Source organism: Amphiura filiformis, chromosome 6 (genome assembly GCF_039555335.1).
Source record: "Amphiura filiformis chromosome 6, Afil_fr2py, whole genome shotgun sequence".
Lineage (NCBI taxonomy): Eukaryota > Metazoa > Echinodermata > Ophiuroidea > Amphilepidida > Amphiuridae > Amphiura > Amphiura filiformis.
This window is the reverse complement of record NC_092633.1, coordinates 67716836-67739888: the sequence shown is the minus strand read 5'-3', so window position 1 is coordinate 67739888 and position 23053 is coordinate 67716836. Positions and strand designations below refer to the sequence as shown.

Below are 23053 nucleotides of genomic sequence, written 5' to 3'. Positions count from 1 at the left end.
TATTTTCTGAATCCTCATGATCTGAGGAACATTATAGATGAGTTTTAAAAGAAATTGAGCAGTTTTGAATTTTGACCATAAACTTTGGAATATTCTGACCTTGGAAATCTTGAATTTCGCAGGGGAGATAATTCTACACCCCCATAATCTCACGTATAGCATCTATAGAATAATAATCAGTGAAGAAAAACATTTAAACTGGAAGAATCTAATCTGATAAAACAATTTTACAGCCGGACTATAATGGGGGCAATGGATGAACCCACAAGAAGCTTTGTATATCATTACAGAAATTACAGGTAATCTTAGCGTTTGAAAGCGACGTACGGTTAATTAATCTTGTTGAGACCATTAAAGCTTTTAGTCTTTTTCCTCTTCATGTTGATATCTCTATATATTGTTAGATTGGTCCCATCTGAGCATTTGTATTCAATGTGGATTGTAATAGAAGCTGTCCCTACGGCATATCCTTTTGTGTAACGTCGACTTCCATGTATGGAAACAGACCCCATTTCAGCTGCAAAGTAAGTAAATAACGATGAAGTAAATACTACAATAGTAAGAGAGTGACAACACACTTTTTGAAGAGCCATATAACAGTAAAAGTGACGAACTGATTCATCAAAACGTAAAGGTTTACCTTAGATTTAGTTTTATGACGTAGGTAGCGACTCCTCATATCGTACCTAAACAGATAAATAAATTAAACAAGGATGTCATGAGTTAACCTATTAATAACAAGGGGAATCTGTTTTGAACATTCCCTTACTTTTATAAACACTTCATTTGCAATCAATCTACTAATTGATTAAATTTTACATCAAAAATTAAAAGAATTAAAAACTCACACAACTTCTTCAATGTCACAATGGTCACTTTGAACTTTTCTTGATAACTGCTTTATTTTAAATATTGTCATAATTCCATATGTGGCTTTAATGGACCCAATCCTTTACAAAGCTATATACCCTGTAGCTCCCTGTCCTTCTATGTTGCATTGCAAAGACGGAGGGAAGTGAGACATCCCTGTCCTTATAGGAATGATCCGAGTACTCAATACCCAACCCCGACTAGCATGACTAGAAATTGCGTCGAATGAATCAGGTGTAGCTCTAGGGTCCACAACAAAGTATCCCCCTAATACTTTTAAAATAATGTATGTTTTACACATGTGGACCAATTTATAGCTTCACGCATCATTGCGTTCAATCACAATGGTCAATTGTGTCAGAAAAGAGGCCGTTTTAAAAGTCCATAGCACACAGCGTCAACACCCATGTTATAAATATTTTTCATACAGGATCCATACTCCGTTGGTGAAATCAATATTCTATTATTGACATAGATAAAGAAAGTTTACATATGCATTGTGATATACACGTGTGATCGAATATTATAATACAAGCACCTGTATTTTAGGTGAATGGGCTAAATGTGTTCCTTTATAATAATTGTAATTCTCAAAATTAAATATATCACAATTTTAACTTACGATTTAAAAATCGTTACGCCAAAAATGCAGTAAAAATGTATCCAGAGCAAACAGCAATGGCCGCTAATTAGTGTATTTAATTTCAAGTTAGTGTATTTAAAAACAAAACCTGGGTTTACCTGAAAACAAATCGAATTTCCTCGTAATAGCAACACCATATGGGATACTAGAGCATGCGCAAATCGTATATAACGTGTAGAATAGAACTTGGCCGTATCTCATATGATAGTCGTACTATGCTTAGCCTGAGTCGCTCCTATCTCGAACAAAATCGCCATGCGTAGCTATTGAAAAACGAGAGGATTCGCCGTACTATCACGGCAATTTTTGACACGAAGATATAGGGATGATGACGCTGTGTAGCAGTCAGGTTTTCTTTATCAAACACACGAATAGACCTGGCCTACTGTATTGTTTGAGAGTTGACTCCTACAGACTCAGATGCAACTTTCAGCACTGTTTAAAACAGTCTCTTTATTTTATAGAATGAATCATTGTGACCGAGTCCATATGTGTAAAACAAATAAGGCTACCCATACCTTTTTACACATTTCCACGCCGTCGTATTTTAGAAAGTATCTAGGGGCAACTTTAAAGTTGTGGACCTATTATTATGTTTGCAGCATTAACAACATTACCATGATTATAGCGATTTTTTTTGTGTCTGATACCAGGATCAGGAAATATCTCAAAAATAGATACTCACATAAACAAAATACAAAAAGCGCAACCAAGGTTTGAGAAGATGTGCCACCATGCGTGAAACTGTAGTAAGAATTGGATGTTACGTGGTAGTCCATAACGGACAGATCTGAAATAAATGCAAAATCAAAGGCGTCATTGAATTTGATCAAGCTATACTTATTCATCAAATTAACAAATAATTTTGAATACTTTCTAATTCTAAAAGTATAACGGGTATGTGGTGAACTTCCTTATGATATTGTGTCGGTAATTTAGTTTGTTGCCTACCTTAATTCAGGACAATAGTTTCTGTCCACGATCCACACAGAATATGCCATCAGCAGCCAGAAACCTGCTAGCTTTAGATACCGAGGATTGCAATCTTTAGTCCTGAAAAAAATATTTGTTTGAAGGTATTCTTAACTTTCAAAATAAACAAACAAAACACTCCACCAACCATCTAAACAACAACATGAAGAAAACACCACCACCAACATCAAACAAGAAAGAGCAAAAATCAAACAAACAAAAGACGAATAAACAACCAAAGACTCCTAAACAAACAAACAAAAAGCAACAACACAAAAATAACAGTTACATAAATAAAAATGTAAAATGATATGTAAAAACCTCCCATAAATTCTTCAGCGATAGTTTTGTGAGGAGGTATTCTAGATTAGAAGAGTATGAAAAAGGTCTTGGTAATTTGAACCTCAACAAGTGTGTGCGCGCGAGTTTATAGGTTGTGCACGTCTGCAAATGAGGGGTAGTTCATTGATAGATCACCAGCGGTCATCTTCGGAGTCTAATTTCACCCTTCTTAAGATGAGCACTCCTGGTGTAGTTCTCTCTTGGAAGATGACAAAATTGGAAAATCACCTTGTTGCAGTCTAACTAACAAACAAACAAAATCAGCTTGTACTTAAGCCTATGAATAACACGAATAACAGGGCTTAAGCTACACTAGCAAGTGCCACACCGTTGCAACGGTCCACCTGGGGTGATGTAAGGCAGCAGGCAGGACTAGTGTATAGCTATGAAAAGTGTCGTTGAGGAATGGTCGTTGGTAAAACATCAACACCATCGAAGCCTATTTTCACAGTACAGTGTGCACTGGGGTCTCTGGACTTAGGACCAGACTTTGGCGGGTTAACCGGTTTATGAGCTCAACCTTCCCCATTCCCCCAGTGCATATCGATGGTGTTGGTATAAACTCTATCTGTCGGAATGCCTTTGTATTTCTGCATAGCCAGATGATGATGTAGCTGGCTTTCAGAGCTCTTTTGGAGGTAGTGTCTAGGATTGGTTTTCTTTGGTTGGTTGACTCCTAAGGCAGTTAAACACTTGATTAATGATGTGTTGTAGAAGCCTCTGCTTCCCACTTCTACTGGGAAGTAAAACACAGTCCATCCTCTGTTTTCACATTTGGCTACCAGGTCGTCATATTTACACTTTTTCCTGGCGTACGCATTGGCTAGGTTCTCCTCCGATGGTACTGTCAATTCTATGGTGGTGGCTGAATAGATCGTAATATCAGGCCGCTTGGCAGTTTCTGCTATTTCTGGAGGGAACACTATTGGCTTGTGCTCCTCATCCATCAGGAAGGTTCAGTCTCTAGCCTTTTTCAGGATGTTTTATTTTTTACTTCTGTCTTTGGAGTACGTAGAGCTGGATTCCTGTATATTGTGCCATCGACTGTACGGAAAGCAGTGGTAGGGATGAAGTCTGGAGTATACTCTTTGTTTTGCTGTCTGTTGTTAGCCTCATCAATATATGGTGACAGGCCCTTGCTCTTAGTGTTTGGTCATGGCGCCAGTTGTACCTTCCATTCTCAAGCGAGTAGCTGCAACAATTCAGGATGTGGAGCAGAGTACAGTTACGGTAGTTGCAGAATTGGCACAGTCCAAGATTGGTCCCCCCCCCCCCAGTTTCAGATTAGCAGGTGAAGGAAGTTGGTCATGGATTGCATTGATATGGAAAGACAGGAGCTCTCAGTGTCCAGACATATAGGAGCTTCTTTCATGAGGTGTCAGTCTACATGGCGGAGTCCCATCTCAACCACTGTCCTTGTTTAGCACATCCGTAGAGGTAAACCAGCATATCTTCTTCATTCACTTCCTTCACCAGATTAGTGAGGCATTTTCTGTGCTCTTTCTGGCTCATGTCCTTAATAAGCTTTTGGGTTTTCTTGAAACCCCAACCTGCCCGGTCAGTTTGACCTCGGCCCATCTCATTTAAGATGAGGTGGCGCTCTCTCTTTCGAGCTCTTTAACTCCATTCCACCTCTTCTTGGTTTTGGGTCTTTCCATCTCTGGAGTATTTGTTCAGCTAGTATTTGATGACCTGCATGCATTTGACAGCAGTGGTGAGCTTTTTCAACTGTAGGCCATGATTTCCTTTACTTCTTTACTTTATTACTTATAATAATCTCCTTAGATTTATTTCCATCTTGAACATGTTGACAGAATATACTGTAAGCTTAGGAATTATAACATCGTACATTGAATGTGTACTGGAATTTAGACACTACTTAAATTGTACCGGCGGATTCAAAGCAGTAGACAGCTATGGGCTACAGTCATATTCAAGTGTCATATGTAAAACGTTGGTGAAAATTATCCAGGTCAAACAACTTTGATATACTCACATAACAGCATGAACACTCATCAGCAAAAAGGTAGACATGTAGATGCCAAATATTATCTGTAGGAATATGAAAGGAATATATAGATCAAGTCAGATTTTTTTGATCGACAAATCCTAAAATTATTCACATACTTTAGACTTTCGCCATCGTGGTTGATTGCTTCTTCAGAATGGCCACTGGTGATCTACTTTAGTTCCCGGCGATTTTCGCATCCGTCGTTTGCTGAATTCTTATGAGTGAATCACAATCATATACGTGATCAAGAGAGTAACTACCGGGAGTAACTACCGATGTCCTGGTTGACTGTGTTGTCCCTCCCCCCCCGCCTTCTAATCCAAATTGATCGTATACGATCCACTCATACGAACTAAGCAACCGAGGGATGCGAACATTGCCGGAAGTAGCGGCCAATTCCGCAGGAAAAGTGGATCCCCAGTGGTCATTCTGAAGAAGCCATCAGCCAAGATGGCGAAAGTCTAAAATTTGTAAGTAATTTTTGGATTTGAACAATCAAAAAATCCAACCTGATTTAATCTAGGCTTACAATCCTACAAATGCATATATTTCAGGAATAGATAAAGTTTCACTGCTTACACTGCAAACTTCTCAGAACACCTCAAACGCGTTCAGGATTCGTCCGTAGTGTTCAAGAGGAAAATCATCTAATGTCGATTTTATAATCGAGCTCAGCAGGAATCAGCAACTTATTTGACGTAAGTCTTTGTGGGTTGCGGAGTCTGCAGGGACTAGAAAATACCACCGATGTTTGAATAAATGTTTCCAAAGACGATAAAAACAACAAAAACACAAAACTTACACACAAATACACCCCCACAAAAAAAAACCCACACACCCAAAAACACCCCACAAGCACAAAAAAAACCCAAAACGACCCAAAAAACAGTACGCGTCCGACGTGTTCAAATGTAACATTTAACACCTCCAGAACGCGTCCCATGTGTTAAAAATCTGTTGCATAATTGAACACATCGGACGCGATCTGGTTTTTTTTTTATCGTCTTTGGAAACATTTACCTAGACATTTGTAGTATTTATCTAGACATTCCACCATCGAAACCCGTGATTCACCTCTTGTTGAATGTACAGTTAAACTTAAAAGTTTTTAAAACCATGGCGACATTTTTAACATGGCGACTTTTTGCGAGCAGTTTACATTGTACTGCTGCATGTGCCCCAGTAATTAAAATGCAACATATTGGTTCTAAGAATGAGGTCAAAAACCTGATCGGCAATTCGCACGTAGCCCAATATGAACTGAACGTCGGACTTGGTTTTTATCGACAATAAAAGCATGCTAACATGTACAAAATACATATGGGCAGTAAAAGAAAAAGAAACATGTTATTATAACGAATACATATCATGATATCTCACACTACTAGGGTCCACAACTTATAAGTTACCCCCTAATACTTTTTAAAATAAGTCGAAAAATATTTTACGAAATGTAAAAATGTAAAAAGGTTGCGTTCAGTCACAATGGTTAATTATGTAAGAAAAGAGGCCGTTTTAAATGTTGTACCTGAGTCCATCTAAGCAGGGACGTTTTCTTTAACAAACACATGAATAGACATGGCCTACTGTATTGTTTGAGAATTTACTCCTATGGACTCAGATCATGAGATGCAACACTGTTTAAAACGAGCTCTTTTTTACATAATGAACCATTGTGACAGAACGCAATGACGTGTGACGCTATAATTTGGTTCATATTATGTATAAAACAAATAAGGCTACACATATCCAATACACGTACACGTTTGCATTTCGTCAAATATTTTCGATTTATTTAAAAAGTATATTGTGGAACCTATAGTATTACATTTCCATGGCAAATCTATCGTGAACTACTTTCCTACATCAGTTCAAGTTCAAATACAACAGCGTTCATTCTACTCACTTGGAAATATATAACTTTGGCGAACAATAAAGTTGCTATTGATGCTCCTGTTGTAGCAATTAGTAGCGACATAAAAACAGCGACATTCAATTTCCTGGGGGAGGCATTTACTTCCCAGCTAGCAAAAAAATCAATATTACAAGAGTCAATCAAAAGAAAATATTGTTATACATGTTTATACTGGGGTTATACATTCGATGTTTGATTGGCATGTTTGATTGTTATGATAAAACCTGTGGCCAAATTCATACATTTCTTGATATTCCTTAAAGGGTTTAACCAAATCGATTTAACAAAAAATGTAACAATAAAAGAAATTATTAAAACAGAAAGAAAAAAGAAAGAACAATAATAACAACAAACAACAAAACCACCATAAAGCTTCTACATTAGCTATATTTTCCTGTTGGTTATTATTAAGTTATACGAAATTAGAAAATGACCTCTCTTATTTTTAAAAGGGAAACAATAGAAAACTGCAACAATTGAATACCTGAATACAAAACCCACCCAAGTCCATACTTTGAACAAATTCAGTTAAGCATGGAAAACCCGAGAGCAAAGGGTAAAGAATATACTAACTATGTGCTTCTAAAAACAACGCAAGTCCGACATACAATATGAAACCCCACAAAGTCCACGAAATGCTAATCGTCATACCTCACATAGTTTAACCCACTCATTTGCATGTAAAACTTGCCCTATTTACCAGGTAAACCTAACTGAAGGAATTAAAATGAGGTATTTTTTTAGTTTTCTCAAAACCACTTTCCATGGACTTGGGTGGGTTTTGTATTCATAATATTTAATTACCAATAATAAAATCAACAATTACAACACGATATTATGTAAGCGGACGATTTAAAATTGACAAATCACAGATCCCGGCTCTACTAAACTTACATTGAATAGATACCTACAGCCGCCAGCCATAACATTGGAATCTCATCCGCCATCTATAGGTACACACGGTAAAATTTTGTTAACAGATACTAAAAGATATAATACAATCGTCACAAAAGAAATAAGAATTGTATTTATTAATAAGTAAAATAATGATCAAAGTAGTTGCCATATTCTAGTGTTCTTCTCTGAATAAAACGTAAACGAGTGAAATTAAGAGTGAAATTATGTATTGCATACAATGCATACAGTCATCACTCTAATAGAGTGTTCCAGGGTGAAATTGCACTCTTTTATGTATTGCATACAGTGATCACTCTAATAGAGTGTACCAGGGTGAAATTGCACTCTTTTATGTATTGCATACAGTGATCACTCCAATAGAGTGTACCAGGGTGAAATTATTGCATACAGTGATCTCTCCGAATTTCATTCTTGTCATTTCTCTCCATTACAACGTGATCATTTCAGGCAATCTTTTATCACTCGTTTACTATTGTTTACCCTTTTTATTTTCATTTAGAGAGTTATTAAAAGGCATTGATGTGACAAATGTAAACTCACATGCATCGTATAACGGAGAGTCATATGGTAACCCCATGATCCAACTCCAACGGCTAAACAGTAAAGAACGAAATATACCAAGTTTGTTTTGCAAATAATGTTATATAAGGATGCACACATGCAGGATCACGTTTTGGCAGGAAATTGACTTCATTATCACCATTATATTTTAATGCGACAAAGATATGAAAGGAATACTTGGTAATGGAAAGAATGCAACTTTAACTTTAGGGGCTGTGCAATAATTATGAGCCGGGGGATAAATCCTCCTCGTCTGCTTCCTGTTGGAGCTTGACGCTGGTGGTGCTGTTTTGGGCTATAGGAGCTGGTCATAGATATGCGGCATGAAGCGATTTCCTTCATCTCGGTTTAGTGTGTTGGGCCCCAATTTTTCCGTATCCAAATCGCTTCTTTTATGTCTATTCTGTTTCTATTATGTTTTCTGTCTTGGATACTCGCGTCTTCCCAGCCAATGACATGATTGTCCTGCGCCACGTGATTCTTAATGGCCAATTTATAGACCTTTCCGGTTACCGAGGCTCTGTAGCCTTAGTGGAGGCTTTTTCCACTTCGGTTTTATATCTTTTAATCGCGTACCAAGTAGGTCATCACAATAAATGCGACATGGGATCTCAGCCGTTTGTAATGCATGGCGTTTGTTCTTCGGATGGACCAGAATGTTTTTTAGTGTCTGATGTTTGAATGCCATGCTTATTAAATATCCTCCTGGCACGCTGCAAAAGCCCCTCTTTGTAGGGGAGGACTACCATACCTCTGGTGATTGACTGTGATTGTTCCTGTTTTGAGATTTCTTTTTACTCACGTCTTTGTAACACCATCCCGGGTACCCATACAATTTCAGGGCTTTCTTGATTTCGCTTTCTTCCATACGCTCATTGTCTTCCTCCTCCTCTGTGATGACTTTATCCTTTCTATCTATTGAAGTTCGAATGACGCTGAGTTTATGCTGAAGTGGATGATATGAATGAAAGTGGAGATACTGATCTGTGTGTGTCATTTCCGGGTACACTAACAGTTTGATGGAGCTATCCGGTTTCTTCACAATGAGGGTGTCAAGGAACGCGATTGGTTGGTTTTCCTCTTCTTCACAAGAGAATTTGATGTTGCCGGGACCGTGGCAATGAATTCTTTTTTCGAGCCATGCAATATACAGGTTAGCAATTATTGGGCTAACCGGGGAGCCCATCGCGGTACCAAATTTACGGTTAAAATCACTTCCTGTCGCACATCTATGACCAGCTTCTAAAGCCCAAGAAAGCTCCACCAACGTGAAGTTCCAACAGGAAACAGACGAGGAGGATTGGGAGAATTGGTCAGTCGATTTGAGAAAGTTCTACGATGTAGCACGAAACGTCATTGTAGTATGTTTAACGTCATTTTACCCAATATTCACTTGGATTTGTTTACTTATTTATGTCTTTGTTACTTTAAAATAGTTAATGAAAATAAAGTTTTCCCGTCAAACGCGATCAATAGTGCATCCTGAAATAGAAAATAATAATAACTCACTTGTAATGTATGTCGAAGTGTCATGTGGAATAACCAAGACCCAATTCCAACGGCTACAAAAATCAAATTATGCATTTTTAAATGAAAATATTTGTCATGTTTAATTCAATGATTTGATCAGTATCTAAAAGTATTATCTGTATTATTTTGTTTGTTTACAAAGAAGACTCTTTCCGCGCGGACATTTTTGCATGTGTATACCTTTCTCATAATTATTCAATTCAGAGGAATTCAATTTCATGGGATAGGGTATATTGTCATCACCGCAAACGCGTGCAACAATATGCATAATATTTGAAAAATCAGACAGAAATTCAACAGATGATACCTGTTCATGTTTATTGGCGATACATTTTGAAATATGTGATTTCCAGGTATTTACCAAGCAGAGTAAGGTAGATGTTAAAATTCCTCCTTTCAGATCGGTCTTTGTACGTTTGTCTCAATCCAATGAGTGCATTAATGATGAAAGTAATGTTGGTAATGGTGTTCCCTAGAAAACAAACAAAGAAAGAAAAAATACAATCCTGTCTAGGCTAATGTTCTTTACTAGTATACTAAAGGTCCCGGGTTCCAATCTCAACAATGGTCAGTACATATATGCCTACTCCCTGATTGGCTGACACCTGTATAAGGGAAGATAAAAATATCTTCATGGTTCAATCAACACCATCAAATTGAGAGTTTGATATTAGTGGAAAGCAATCTTTTCCCTGTGAAAATGTAAGGGCGTAAATGTTGGTATAAGCCAAAAATATGTCAGTGGTATTCTATATGGCTACAACTATAAATTTTGTCTCTCATATCAAAAGGGATTGAAATACCAGAATGAAACTTCATATGTGACTCGCTGAGTGGGGGTTAAGGTCATCCTCTGATCACCCCCTTTTATATGAAGCAAGGGTGCCCTCGGAGTCACAAACACCCATTTTCCCTCTATTTTATCGCAATTTTTAAACTTCACCTAGGATTATTGGGGGGCTGAAAGGTATTCCAGCCCCGCACCAAAATGATTGAGGGGGCTGAGCCCCCAAAGCCCACCGGTTCCTAAGCCGATGCCAATATTTCAAACTTTTGAAAAGTAACGACATAATAATAAGACTGAATCAATGATTTCCTTCAAGAACCATCCCATGATCCTAACTAATTCGGGATTGAACAAATTCATCAAGATCGGTGGAGTAAACTCAGTAAACAATGTTCGTTGTATCTGATCCAGTAAATGCACTTACTTGTGTATGTTTTAGCAAACACTGTTGCCTCTGTCACTTGATGAGGAGTGACTGCATCTTAGACTCATTCCAATCAGCCGTCTACACTTCGCATGTACAGTGTATGCTCCAGACGGTTGACGACTGAGGGCAGCAGTCTAGACTGCATCTACTGACAACCAGGCGGTGATGGAAGCGATATCGCCAATTTTGAGGTCGCCATTGGATTAACACATAATCATGAAATCTTCACAAACAATTCTAAATTTGTTATGTGGTGTCAAAGCAAAATGATCTTACTATAAAACCGTCGGGGTTCTGCAAAGTACCCCACTGCAAGTATGTTAATTTTCCATTTGTAATTGCTAACCGTGTATTTTGAATGGGGCTGTCAGCCCTGTATCTTCGTCAGCCTCGTCCCGGAGCCTCGTACGTCACGGTGGGTGCACTACACTAAATCCTTCCGCATTTGGTGTAACCCTTGATAGTTCCGGTAAAAAATAGCACCTATGCGAAATATATCGGCGTCCCGAGGGCATAGGGCCTGCACTTTGGCTCGTTTTTTGCAGGTTTACATGGTCCAATAATCACAAGATGACTGACATGTGGTAACAAAGGAAGCAGTCACTGCAATTTGATTATGTCCCATATGATTGGCCATTCAAGACACCCCTGTGAATATACTATAGCGGCCTTTTCAAAATATAATACCTGTTTGCTTGACTGCATTGACAATACCCGGGAACAATACACACAGTATATGCATTGGACAAACTTTTTACAATAAGCATGATAAGTGATAATGTGACCTCCAGATTTATACATCGTTCGTCTCGCACACTGACAACATTTGATTGAATGGACTGTAGGCTACTGCGCCGTGATTACGGTGAAGGACACAGGTTCAAATCCTTTGTTTGGAGCCAATCGATAAAAGCATGCAGGGCCTCTATACCCATGTACAGTTTATCCCTACATAACCTATGTCTTGAATACGCTGGCAAAGTTATGTAATAATCGGATTAATGCTATATAGCAGTAGGTAAAAACAAGTTTTGAATAATCCGCGCTATAAAGTCCCATTCAGTGATCCCAGCGAAAAAAAAAAAAAAATCAAATTGTTACGTTTGTAAATTTTTTTAATGAAAAACAAATGGCAAAAAAACAAAACAGGAAAACGACAGTATTGACGAAGTTGAAGCCCCATTCAAATACATGTAGCTAATTTATATACTGTCAGTACCGGTATATAAATTACAGACTCACGTAAATGCATTATTTTTGTCTTAGACACACGGCTTTCGGCTGAACCACTGCACTAGCAAGCTATGTTAGCACATCTATGACAATGACGAAAGGTACAAAATCAGCCATAGGCCTTTAGATAGCAGAAGACACCAAAGTGGTGTTTTATGACCTTTGACATTCTTTTGTGGCGAGTGACATGGTCTTTCAATTCACGCCGAGTGTCCTTGACAGGTTTGACTATGATTCAGTGGTCATGAAAGAATTCAAAAGATAACCTCTGCCCCAATAATCCCAAGCAATTGTCTGAAACTGCTCCTCGGATCATAAGAACTCAGTCCTCAAATGATAGTCATAATAATGTCCAAAATATAAAAATTACTGACTATCATTGAAGACTGAGTTCCGCAGTCTAGTATCCAAAATCTGAATTTTGATGATTTTTACGATCGCCGGGATGAAAAAAAATCAAAAAATCACTGAATGGGCCTTTAGTTCCTCCTCTCCTTACCCTGGCAATATAAATCAAAGAAAAATAAAGAAAGAAAAAAATAAAACAAGAAAAGAAAAAAAAAGACAGAAAATTAACCAAATTAAGGGATCTGGAATGAGCGTTTTGAGCGTTTCGATAGTATTTTTTTGTGGGACATGAGAGCACATCAGACATATCGAATTGCATTCTGAATACGAAGAATGTCTTTCTGATATCAAATAAATTTCATTGTTTGAAATTCACGATATAATACAAATTTTATGACAAATTATTAAAATTTGATATTTTTCACATTTTTGATATATAACAGTCCTCGAAGTAAATATCATAAATCTAATGTTATATTCTTAAACAGTCCTTGGCATACCATACATGTATAGGCCTATGTATAGTAAATTTGTCTGATTTATCTGTTTTGTGCTGTTTAAGCAAATAGTTAAACATAATTTCCATAAAATGTAAGCTTTTACTGTCAGATATGTCCCTTTTAATTTTGAGCAGAACAAGTGAGGTAAAGCAAAGAAAATTGGAATTTACTACTACTAGCGCCAATGAATGTTATACGATTGTAAAACGGTACGATCCTCTGGGGGTGGGTGGGTGTGTGTGTGGGGGGGGGGGGGTGTGTCCTGCACGCGTATTTTTTTCTGCAACTATAACGGGACGCAATACGATACCGGTATGTTATAAGAATCAAACTTACAAGAAAGATGGCTCTTGTCAAATCCTACAATTCTGTCAGAGAAATATGCATATTTGCATTAAATTTTTAATTAATTTACATAATTGATTAACTAATAAATATTTTATTTAATTTACCATAATTCCAAATATGTCAAACAATATGTCAAATTAAAGCTAATGAAATGCTTTATAAATTGGTCAGAGCGCATTTTGCAGAATGCATTTAGTATTTTAGTTACATGATTTTTGCTATACACGCATAGGAGCTGTACTTTTAAAATCCGCGCCTAATCAATAATAATAGTCTTTCACTCCATTGTCAAAGTACTGTGCTCCCTGTAGCATTATGGAGTGACCAGGTCCTAGAGTGTGATGGTTTTGTAGCAGATGACAGTGCTCATTCAAGCCTGTCAAGGTCAGTTAGTAGCCACTTGCTGAATGGATGGCCATTATCAACTATCAAAGAGATGCATTGTGCAGCTGCCAATCACAGTAGAGGTTTGATAACATTTTGTTAAAAACCCAAATGTGATATAAGGACAATGCTGTGCATGTTGGTACTTAATTGTTTGGATTCTTACGTTGAAATTCCCTTGTATTATTATTTTTATGTGTAGTGTATAGTGGTCATAAATTATATAGCTTTTAAATTTTGGGCATTTTTGCTCTGTTGCACTGTACCATTATGGAATTTGAGTAAATCAATTACCGACACAAGCAGGTATACAGTGTATTATTTTATTTTTATTTCGTATCTCAGGAGCACAGCTCACTTGGTAAGGCATCAGAATTTGGTACACTAGCGCTTCGAACTTTAAATCGGAAGGTGGTGAGTTCGAGCCTCATCACGGTCACATTAATTTTATAAACCAAATATTTTCATATTTGTTTTTCTTTTATTGTTTCTTTTCTTTGTCTTTTTTTTCTTTTCTTGTTTTCTTTTTTTTTTCTTTTTTTTTCTTTGATTCATATTGCCAGTGTAAGGAGAGGAGGGAACTAACGGCCCATTCAGTGATTTTTTTTCATCCGGACGATCGTAAAAATCATCAAAATTCAGATTTTGTACAAGACTGCGGAACTCAGTCTTCAATGATATAGTCAGTAATAATCTTTTGGTCATTATATGACTATCATCATTTGACGACTGAGTTCTGCTCCGAAGAGCAGTTTCAGCCAATTGCTTGGGATAGTTGGGGCAGAGGTTATCTTTTGAATTCTTTCATGACCACTGAAGCAGAGTTAAACCTGTCAAGGACACTCGGCGTGAATTGAACTGACCATGTCACTCGCCACAAAAGAATGTCAAAGGTCATAAAACATCAACTTGGTGTCTTCTTACAGTGGTTCAGCCCTAAGCCGTGTAGGCCTATTTAAGACAAAAATAATGCATTTACGTGAATCTGTAATTTATATACTGACAGTATATAAATTAGCTACATGTATTTGAATGGGGCTTCAACTTCAACTTCGTCGATACTGCCGTTTTCTTGGGTTTTTGCCAATTGTTTTCATTAAATTTTTTTATAAAAGTAACAATTTGATTTTTTTTTCACTTTCGCTGGGATCACTGAATGGGGCTTTGCAACGCGATATATTCAAAACTTGTATTCACCTACTGTTATAGCATTAATCCGATTATTACACAACCTCGCCAGCGTATTCAAGACATCCAATGCAAATAATCACCTAGATTGTGACGTATCATACCGTAAATATGGCGGAGTACTCAAATTCATTCAACAAAAGCATGATTACAAGCTATTGCAATCTACCGCGACAGCTCGTCTCACACACATAACAAATGCACTATACGATCAAATAGGTTGACGAAAACGTTTGATTGAATGCACTGCATTGTGCCATGATTACGGTGAAGGACACCGGTTCAATTCCTTTGTATGGAGCCAATCAATAATTTCACGCACATCCTCTATTATTGCCCAATTATTTCCCGGGATGATTGCACACTGTAAAAAGAGCTATTGTTATAATGTTTGATGAAATCGTGTTTAACTACCGTATTTGCTTAAGAACGGCACAATACAGATAAAGCAGGCAGATTTACTACATGTGGTACATGTATATACATAGAGCGTGTTTATAGTGGTGTACGGTATTTATACGGTATCCTTATACGCATATGGGATTAGGATGGAATGTGACTTATCCGTTATCTCGGCTGTTTATAGTGGCAACCAATAGCGCTATTCTGAATCCGAGGTGGTTGAACTCTGCGTGTTCGAGGTCACCGCAATGCAATGTGGGAGGCACAAATATTTTCCCAGTTTCAAATAGTTTGCCGTCGAAACGATACCGGCCTATTTTTTATCATTATTGCTACAGTACTGTACCATATTTGTAGGTGATGTGTAATTACAGTGACAAATTGAGCTGGGAGAGTTATATAACCCTGCTCCACTTCCTTTAATAACGGTATCGTTAATCCCTGTCTGTTTATAGTGGCCGTATACGGAATGAATATACTGCAATATCCATCGATATCGAAGGATATCAGTTCCGTATAATATGTGCGGCAAATAGCGCTATTGGTCTGTTTATAGTGGCGACCAATACCGTATAAGATGTACTTATACGCTAAATACCGGATAATCTGGCTCACTATAAACACGCTCATAGGGAATGTGAGTCGAGTATTACCTAATTATAATTGGGGCGTATCCAAAAATGAATTCACGCCCCTTTCAAATGTCGAGCCAAAGTGCAGGCCCTATGAACCAAATTTGAGTGACTCTTGGTTGTTTTGATAAAAAAGATAGAATAGGAGCTCAACATTACATATCTGTTCAGAAAATTGTCTGAATCGAATGTGCATGGATAGGCCCTCGGAACAATATCATGGCCGGAACTGGTAAGGAGGCGAGCGTGTCGGCTGAAATTCGGGATGGCGCTGTTCAGGAGTTCGTATCTCTCAAGTTTGTCTTAACTTGTCCCAAAAAATTAAATTTAAATAAAAGTTTAATCTTTATTTAAGACGTTGATTCGATCAAAATATTAAAAATGTTGTTACATGGGGTAGAAAAACAAACTTACTTTCTTGTATTTTCCCGTGTATTTCAATGGGACGATTATTTAGTGGTGTGTGCCCTCACGGTCGCGCTTCCTATGGCGCCTGCTGACAACCCGGGCTGACAACCGACGCTAGAGGGATTTTCAGCGTGATTTTTTGGTTTGCCAGTTGGTTTTACTTCTGGAGGGATTTTCTTGATTGCTGTTGCAGAAACTCATTGAAAATGTGGGACTGCAAGCAAAAATATGATCCAAAGTGCCATCAACACCCTAACAGCAGACAAAGTGAAATATTATACGGTGGTGTCAGATAAGGTAGTATATGAGGAGAAAGTTACGATCATGCTCGACGACAAGAAGACGTACGAAGAATTACCGGCTGATCCAACTCCAAAGCACAAGCGAAAACTCGTCTCAGTGTTGTCCAGCTTTAAAAAGGAAGGTAAGATCAGTGAAGTGAAGTACAAACAACTGTACACCTTTGTTTCATAACCACTTAGGTATAGGATTTTTTAAAATTATATTTGTACTTGCTCAAGTTGCATTTTGTGCAAATTTAATTACACAATTTGTTGCCGTTCTTTTTTTATGAGCATTTAAGTGCCTAAAACGGCCTAAAATGAGGTTATAGCGCCCTTTCCAGCCTTCTCTAATATTAATCTCCATAAACTTTACATGTAAAATGAAAAGGTCCATAAAAAGGGCAACAAATTATGTAATAAAATTTGCACAAAATGCTAATTGGGCAAGTACGTATGCAATGCACTAGTTTTCGTGAGGGGCTATACGAAATATTTTTATGTATTGTATGTATGGTTTTTTCAAAAATAAAATGTCCATCTGAAACATAGGTGTGTATCCTACGGCTGAAAACGTACACAGGTTATAATGTACGAAATAAATTCACAAGCCAAACACCCCGTTGCGTCCTAATTTGTTGATTATACGGCGACCATTGGGTATATAGTACTTTCAGATGGATGGCGGATATTTTGGGTGGATTAGTATGCAACACGCAGCATCATGTAAAGAATTCCCAGCATTTATCTGAGAAGCTTGTCAAAGTAATCACCGAGGAAGAGGATATTCTCAACTCTCATGATGTGGTCAGTCTGTTCACAAATACTCACATTGACCAAGTTTTAGACATCGTAAGAAATAGACTTGAGAAAGAGAATGCGCTTCGGGCATACAACAAAAGACATGGTTCAAATTAACCAGTGATGATGTTGTCCAACTGCTTGAATTCATCCTTACGACTACCTATTTTACATTCAGAGGGAAAATCTATCGCCAGCTCTTCGATACAGCCATAGGCAGCCCTGTTTTCCCCGTGGGAACAACATGCGTTTGCTCCGGCTCCACTCGACTGTAGACCGAGTTGTGGCTCCGTTACGTGGATGATGTGTTAGAAGTGATAAACAAAGACAGCATTCAGCAGTTGACTGACCACATCAATCGGTTCGACATTAAAGTCTGGCTCCATCAAGTTTACTCTTGAGCAAGAAACGTAAGGTTCTCTACATTTTCTGGATACATTGATTAGAAGACGGTACTGTCAAGCTTATGGTCTACCGCAAACCAACGCACACTAACCAATACCTCAATTACCAGTCCCATGACCCTTTGTATCAAAAACCTGGGGTCATACGATCATGTACTACAGAAAGGACACCATAGTGACAGAAGAGGCGGATAAAGTGGAAGAAGAAAAGAAAGTCCAGAAAGCCCTCCAAACCTGCGGTTATTCCAATTGGACATTTGAAAACGTGAAAGACCAAGGAAAGTGACTAAAACGACTGAGGAAAACAACAAGAGTAAAGGTATGGTTGTTCTACTTTACATGCCTTGTGTCAAGGGCGTCACGGGGAAAGTCTCCAGAGTGATGAAGAACTATAATATTTCCACAGCTATGTGACCGCATAACACCCTCAGAAAACAACTCGTCCATGTAAAAGATAAGCGCGACTCGCACAACACCAGGTAGTGTATAAAATCCCCTACATGAACTTCAACCTATCTTACATTGGAGAAACAGGCAGGAAATTTGGTACGCGGTTGGAAGAACACAAAAGCGAAGTTGAGAAAGTCAGCAGCCAGCACAGTGGTCACTAGAGCAGGGAGAAAAGAGTCGTTAACTACCACGCACAAGTCGGCTATCACAGATCATGTTGTTGACAAGAATCACGTTATTGGGTGGGGGAAGCTGAGGTCATTGGCACAGAGCAAGATAGATACAAACGCTGGATCAAGGAAGCTGTAGAAATAAGAAAGGGAGGCGTACGACTATGAACAGAGATGAGATTTGTTTCTGCAACAGGGATCAAGAAAATCCCCAGAAGGAAAACCAACTGTCAACCCAAAATATCACGCTAGAAATCCCTCAAGCGTCGGTTGTCATTAGATGCAGTCACTCCTCATTAAGTGTTGACTAAGGCAACAGTGTTTGCTGAAACGTACACAAGTAAGTGCGTTTACTGGATCAGATACAACGAACACTGTTAACTAATTCGGGTATATTTTGTTTTTCATTTATTACCGATTGACACTATCACTTCGCCAAACCATGAAAATTAAACTAAACAAATGAACCGTTGATTTTATTCTTATTCTATACTAGACTAGTCCGGCTGCCAGTGCGCATGGATATTGCTTCTCAAGACCACCAACTTCAAAAATAAGTTTACTGGACCTCTGTCAGCATTGGGCATTTTGAGATATGACAGTTCAAAGTTCATATAGAGGTCAAAATTCAAACTGCTAAATGCTGTTGAAAAGAACTATTGTGGAGAAGACCCCAGGAGAGAGTCCCCGTTGTAGTAATCCACTAATAAATGCAAACTTGTACGTTCTGGCTCGGACCAAGTCGCACCAATTTTGAGGGCCATGTGACCTGTCAGTTTTGAGAATAAGGGCGGTACAGATAGACAGACTCACAGACAGATTACCGGTATTATTTTATAGACTACATGGGCACTGGCTCGAAATATAGCGATAAAATTGACACAAAGTTGTAATGTGCACCTTCCTTTGGCCCTGCTTTCTGCGCATTATTTTGTATTGCCTTTTAAATAAAAAATTTACAGGATTCAAAATATGAAATCCGAAAACCCTGCTGCTTGGTATAGAGAGATCAAGTTCATTACTTCGGGCCAGAAGAGTTCGCCAACTATAGCTCCTCCACCTGGAGTTGACCCCACTAATGTTTCTGCGGTTGCTGACAGCGTCAACCAGCATTTTGCTTCCATCACAAAAGACATTGACGTTTTGGAACGGTCTTCCCTACCAGTGTTTCTTCCAGCGCCGGATTCTTGTCCCACAATTTATGAATGATAATCGCCGGAAAGCAGGGGTCCGGATGGCATTCCTGCGAACCTAATTCGCGAATTCGCCTACGAACTCAGCAAACCGTTAGCTGATCTTCTCAATTGTTCTTACCAGAATGGTGTTGTCCCTATACAATGGAAAAAAACTACTGTAATACCTTGCCTAAAACTTCGCCGCCTTCGGTCTCATTAACTGACCATTTCGCGAAGTTAGCTGAGGGATTTGTCACCGAATGGATTATGTCGGATATTGAACACAATCTTGACCCAAATCAATTTGGTAACCGCAAGGGTGTTTCAACTTCACATTATCTAGTCAAACTGGTTAACAATTTGTGTTCTCATACGGACCAATTGAAATCAAAGTGTTCGGTTGTCATAACCGACTTCAGTAAGGCTTTTGACCTTATCAATCATAATATCGTCATAAAGGACCTTCTTAACTTGGGAACTCGTTCATCAGTGATCCCTTGGGTGTGCAGTTTCTTAGAAGAACGAATGCAGTGTGTTCGTTATCAAAATCACAGTTCTGAATTTGTTACCCTAAAAGGTGGTCTTCCGCAGGGTACCAAGTTTGGCCCTCTTGGTTTTCTGGCCAAATTTAATGAAGCTGTCCGCACAAATGTCACCGATGGCCAGGTTCAGAGTTTAAAGTATGTTGATGACATGACAATTGTTGAGAAAACCCGTATTGGCGATACTGAATCTTTGCAAAATGTTCTTGATGGTTTTTGTGACTGGGCAAAGCAAAATGATATGAAATTAAATCCTGACAAGTGTGTTAACATGAATATTACCTTTATGAGGAACCCACCAGTGCACCTGTTCAAATGTGTTCCGAGAATTTGGCTATTGTGGACAAAGTGAAAATTTTAGATGTTACAATTTCTTCCGACTTGAAATGGGATCTTCATTTGTCTCAAGTCAAGCGTAAGGCTAGCAATAAGTTGTACATGCTTAAAGTGCTTAAGAAATTTAGCCTTTCTGTTGATGATTTGATTACTATTTACAGATGTTATATGCGGCCTTTATTAGAGTATGCCGTACCTGTGTGGAATGCAGGAATAACCGAATCTCAGGTCTTAATGCTAGAGAGGGTGCAAAAAGAGCCATCAGGATCATTCTTGGTCCAGATTATCTGTCGTATGACCATGCTCTTGAACTGTGCAACCTCACCAGCCTTCAGGAAAGGCGTAAAACACTGTGTGTTAAATTTGCAATGGATATCTACAAGTCAGATGAGTTCAGTGCCTGGTTGCCTTTAAAAGCTAAAGTGCAATATTCTCTGAGAAATGCAAACCATTTTAACAAAATCAAGTGCAGAACCAATAGGTTTCAAAATAGTGCAATTCCTTATTTTGTCGATTTGCTCAATGAACTCATGTAATGTGCTCTAATTTTAATCATGTTGCTAGCTAACTGTTTTTATATTGATGTGTTTATTTTTCCAAATTCTTGATATTATATTATTGTATTGTTGTATTGAAAGTATAGGGGGGGGGGGAGGAGAATAGACTATGATATGTGAGTTTTGTTGGTGTGAGGACTCTGATTGTGGTATAATTCAGGATGTGTCTTGTGTCAAGCTGAGTGGTGTGGGTGTGTATCTGTTGTGAGTGGTTATGTGCCCTTCCAGTGTGCTGTAAGTGGCTTGTGCTGTGCAAATGTTGTGTGCTTGTGAGTGTTGGATTTCTTGGGGTGGAATATTAACTTGTTTTGCTTTCGTATGGTTTGTGCTATAGGGTTTGCTGCAATATTTTGTTTATTTATTTTGTTGTTCACTTGCATTTTGTCATAATTCTTTATTGTGTACATTATATATGTCTTTTAATGTAAACTTTGCTGTAATTTAGGGCTACAATGCATTGTGTTAATAAACCATAAATGAATGAATGAATGATCGAATGAATGACATTGTGACTTGTGCACAAATAGGGATAAAGGTTATAAATGACGGAAACGTTTACAATATAATCACAATATTGAACAAAATATACAATTTTGCTGCACAGTAGTCTCCTGTTGTTCCGCCTTTGCATTCAAAGTATAGGAAGACCACCCGCTATGAAGAAGTATTTATTTACTGTTATGGCAGCGCGGAGGTGGTCACGTGCGTATTCATAAAAGCGAATTTATAAATATAACCGAAGTACACTGTTTATATTAAGTTAAATACCCCCAGAACACTCCAAACTTTTGTCCTTATTCACTTCCATGCCCCATTTCACGGTATTGATTTTATCAGGTTTAGGAACAATAACACGAATCTACTCATTATTTTGTCACCATACTGATTAAGTGACCCGTGAGATATATTTTCTAGTTTAAGTACTAAGTACTAATTTTCTAGTAGTACTTAGCTACATACTTACAGAATTCTGCCACATAAAACGTCGTATCATAGTTTTCCTCACACCAATCATTATGTGCAGTCAGAGGAGACCACATTCCTGATGCGTCCTTTGCTTTATCCAAATTCATATTCTGCATGATTCTCATTAGTTTCACAATTTAAAGAAAAACGGTATAAATTACCATTGAAAGCTATTGAATACCAATGCAATATGTGAACGACCTTCCAAATCTGGCTTTCTGTGTTGAACGAACAAGTGGCATATATTTATATACATAGGCCTATATATATCTATCTAGATATATATAATCATAAGCGTGATAACGATTTAAAGTTAATATTGACTGCTACCGATCGACAGCCTCACTCACGATCACTCAACTGAGATTTTGGTATCATTTCCTCATCATCCCCGGTAAAATTTAACCCCCGAGATATGCCTCTTTCTATGTTGTGAACAAAACGCAGGGCTTTGTTAAACACACGTTTTTTTGATTGTTTATCATGTATGATAAACAAGAACTGTCTTTAAAAAAGACAGCGCAGTTTATATTAAAATAAATCTTAATTTAATATTAAAATATTCAATTAAACAGGCATCAGAATTTTCAGGTTACAACTTGAATTCAAGTTTTTTTTGTTGTTGACCAAATCTACGCACCCCCACCAAATCTACGCATTTTTTAACTACTGTAGCGAAGGGGTTAACTACCTATATCATATCTCATGATATCCCAGTGGGCACAACTGACGTTGAAATCACGTTGAAATCAGGTTGAAATTTCGACGTCCAAATCAATTTCGACGTTGAAATCAGGTTGAAATCACGTTGTATTTGCAAATGGACCTCAACCTGATGGACTTCAACCTGATTTCAACCCGATTTCAACCTAGAGGTTAGTTGAAATCAGGTTGAAATTTCAACGTTGTATCAACGTTGAAATTTCAACCGGATTTCAACTAACGTCTAGGT

At 38.0% G+C, this 23053-nt stretch overlaps 2 protein-coding genes across 2 annotated transcripts; both read right to left on the bottom strand.

The window, feature by feature from the left end:
* LOC140154321 (alkaline ceramidase 3-like) lies at positions 1 to 4856 on the bottom strand. Its single transcript, XM_072176892.1, has 5 exons — positions 4824 to 4856; positions 2465 to 2566; positions 2199 to 2303; positions 641 to 686; positions 1 to 517 (listed from the first exon to the last, which is right to left on the bottom strand). Exons 1-5 carry the CDS (start codon positions 4841 to 4843, stop codon positions 458 to 460), a joined length of 333 nt encoding a protein of 110 aa, XP_072032993.1. The 5' UTR covers positions 4844 to 4856; the 3' UTR covers positions 1 to 457.
* A 1843-nt stretch (positions 4857 to 6699) lies between these two features.
* On the bottom strand, positions 6700 to 22226 carry LOC140154717 (alkaline ceramidase 3-like). The gene is made up of 5 exons (XM_072177283.1): positions 22100 to 22226; positions 10124 to 10234; positions 9742 to 9794; positions 7648 to 7700; positions 6700 to 6862 (listed from the first exon to the last, which is right to left on the bottom strand). Exons 1-5 carry the CDS (start codon positions 22224 to 22226, stop codon positions 6700 to 6702), a joined length of 507 nt encoding a protein of 168 aa, XP_072033384.1.
* Between the last annotated feature and the right edge of the window lie 827 nt (positions 22227 to 23053).

Coding starts and splice junctions, on each gene's coding strand:
- LOC140154321 (XM_072176892.1), bottom strand. CDS start 4,843: ATGAGTGTTCATGCTGTTAT. Junction 2,567..4,823: donor ATGAGTGTTCATGCTGTTAT/GTGAGTATATCA, acceptor TATTTTTTTCAG/GACTAAAGATTGCAATCCTC. Junction 2,304..2,464: donor AACTATTGTCCTGAATTAAG/GTAGGCAACAAA, acceptor CATTTATTTCAG/ATCTGTCCGTTATGGACTAC.
- LOC140154717 (XM_072177283.1), bottom strand. CDS start 22,226: ATGAGAATCATGCAGAATATGAATTTGGATAAAGCAAAGGACGCATCA. Junction 7,701..9,741: donor CACTTCGACATACATTACAA/GTGAGTTATTAT, acceptor GTGTACCTATAG/ATGGCGGATGAGATTCCAAT. Junction 6,863..7,647: donor GCTGTAGGTATCTATTCAAT/GTAAGTTTAGTA, acceptor TTTTTTTGCTAG/CTGGGAAGTAAATGCCTCCC.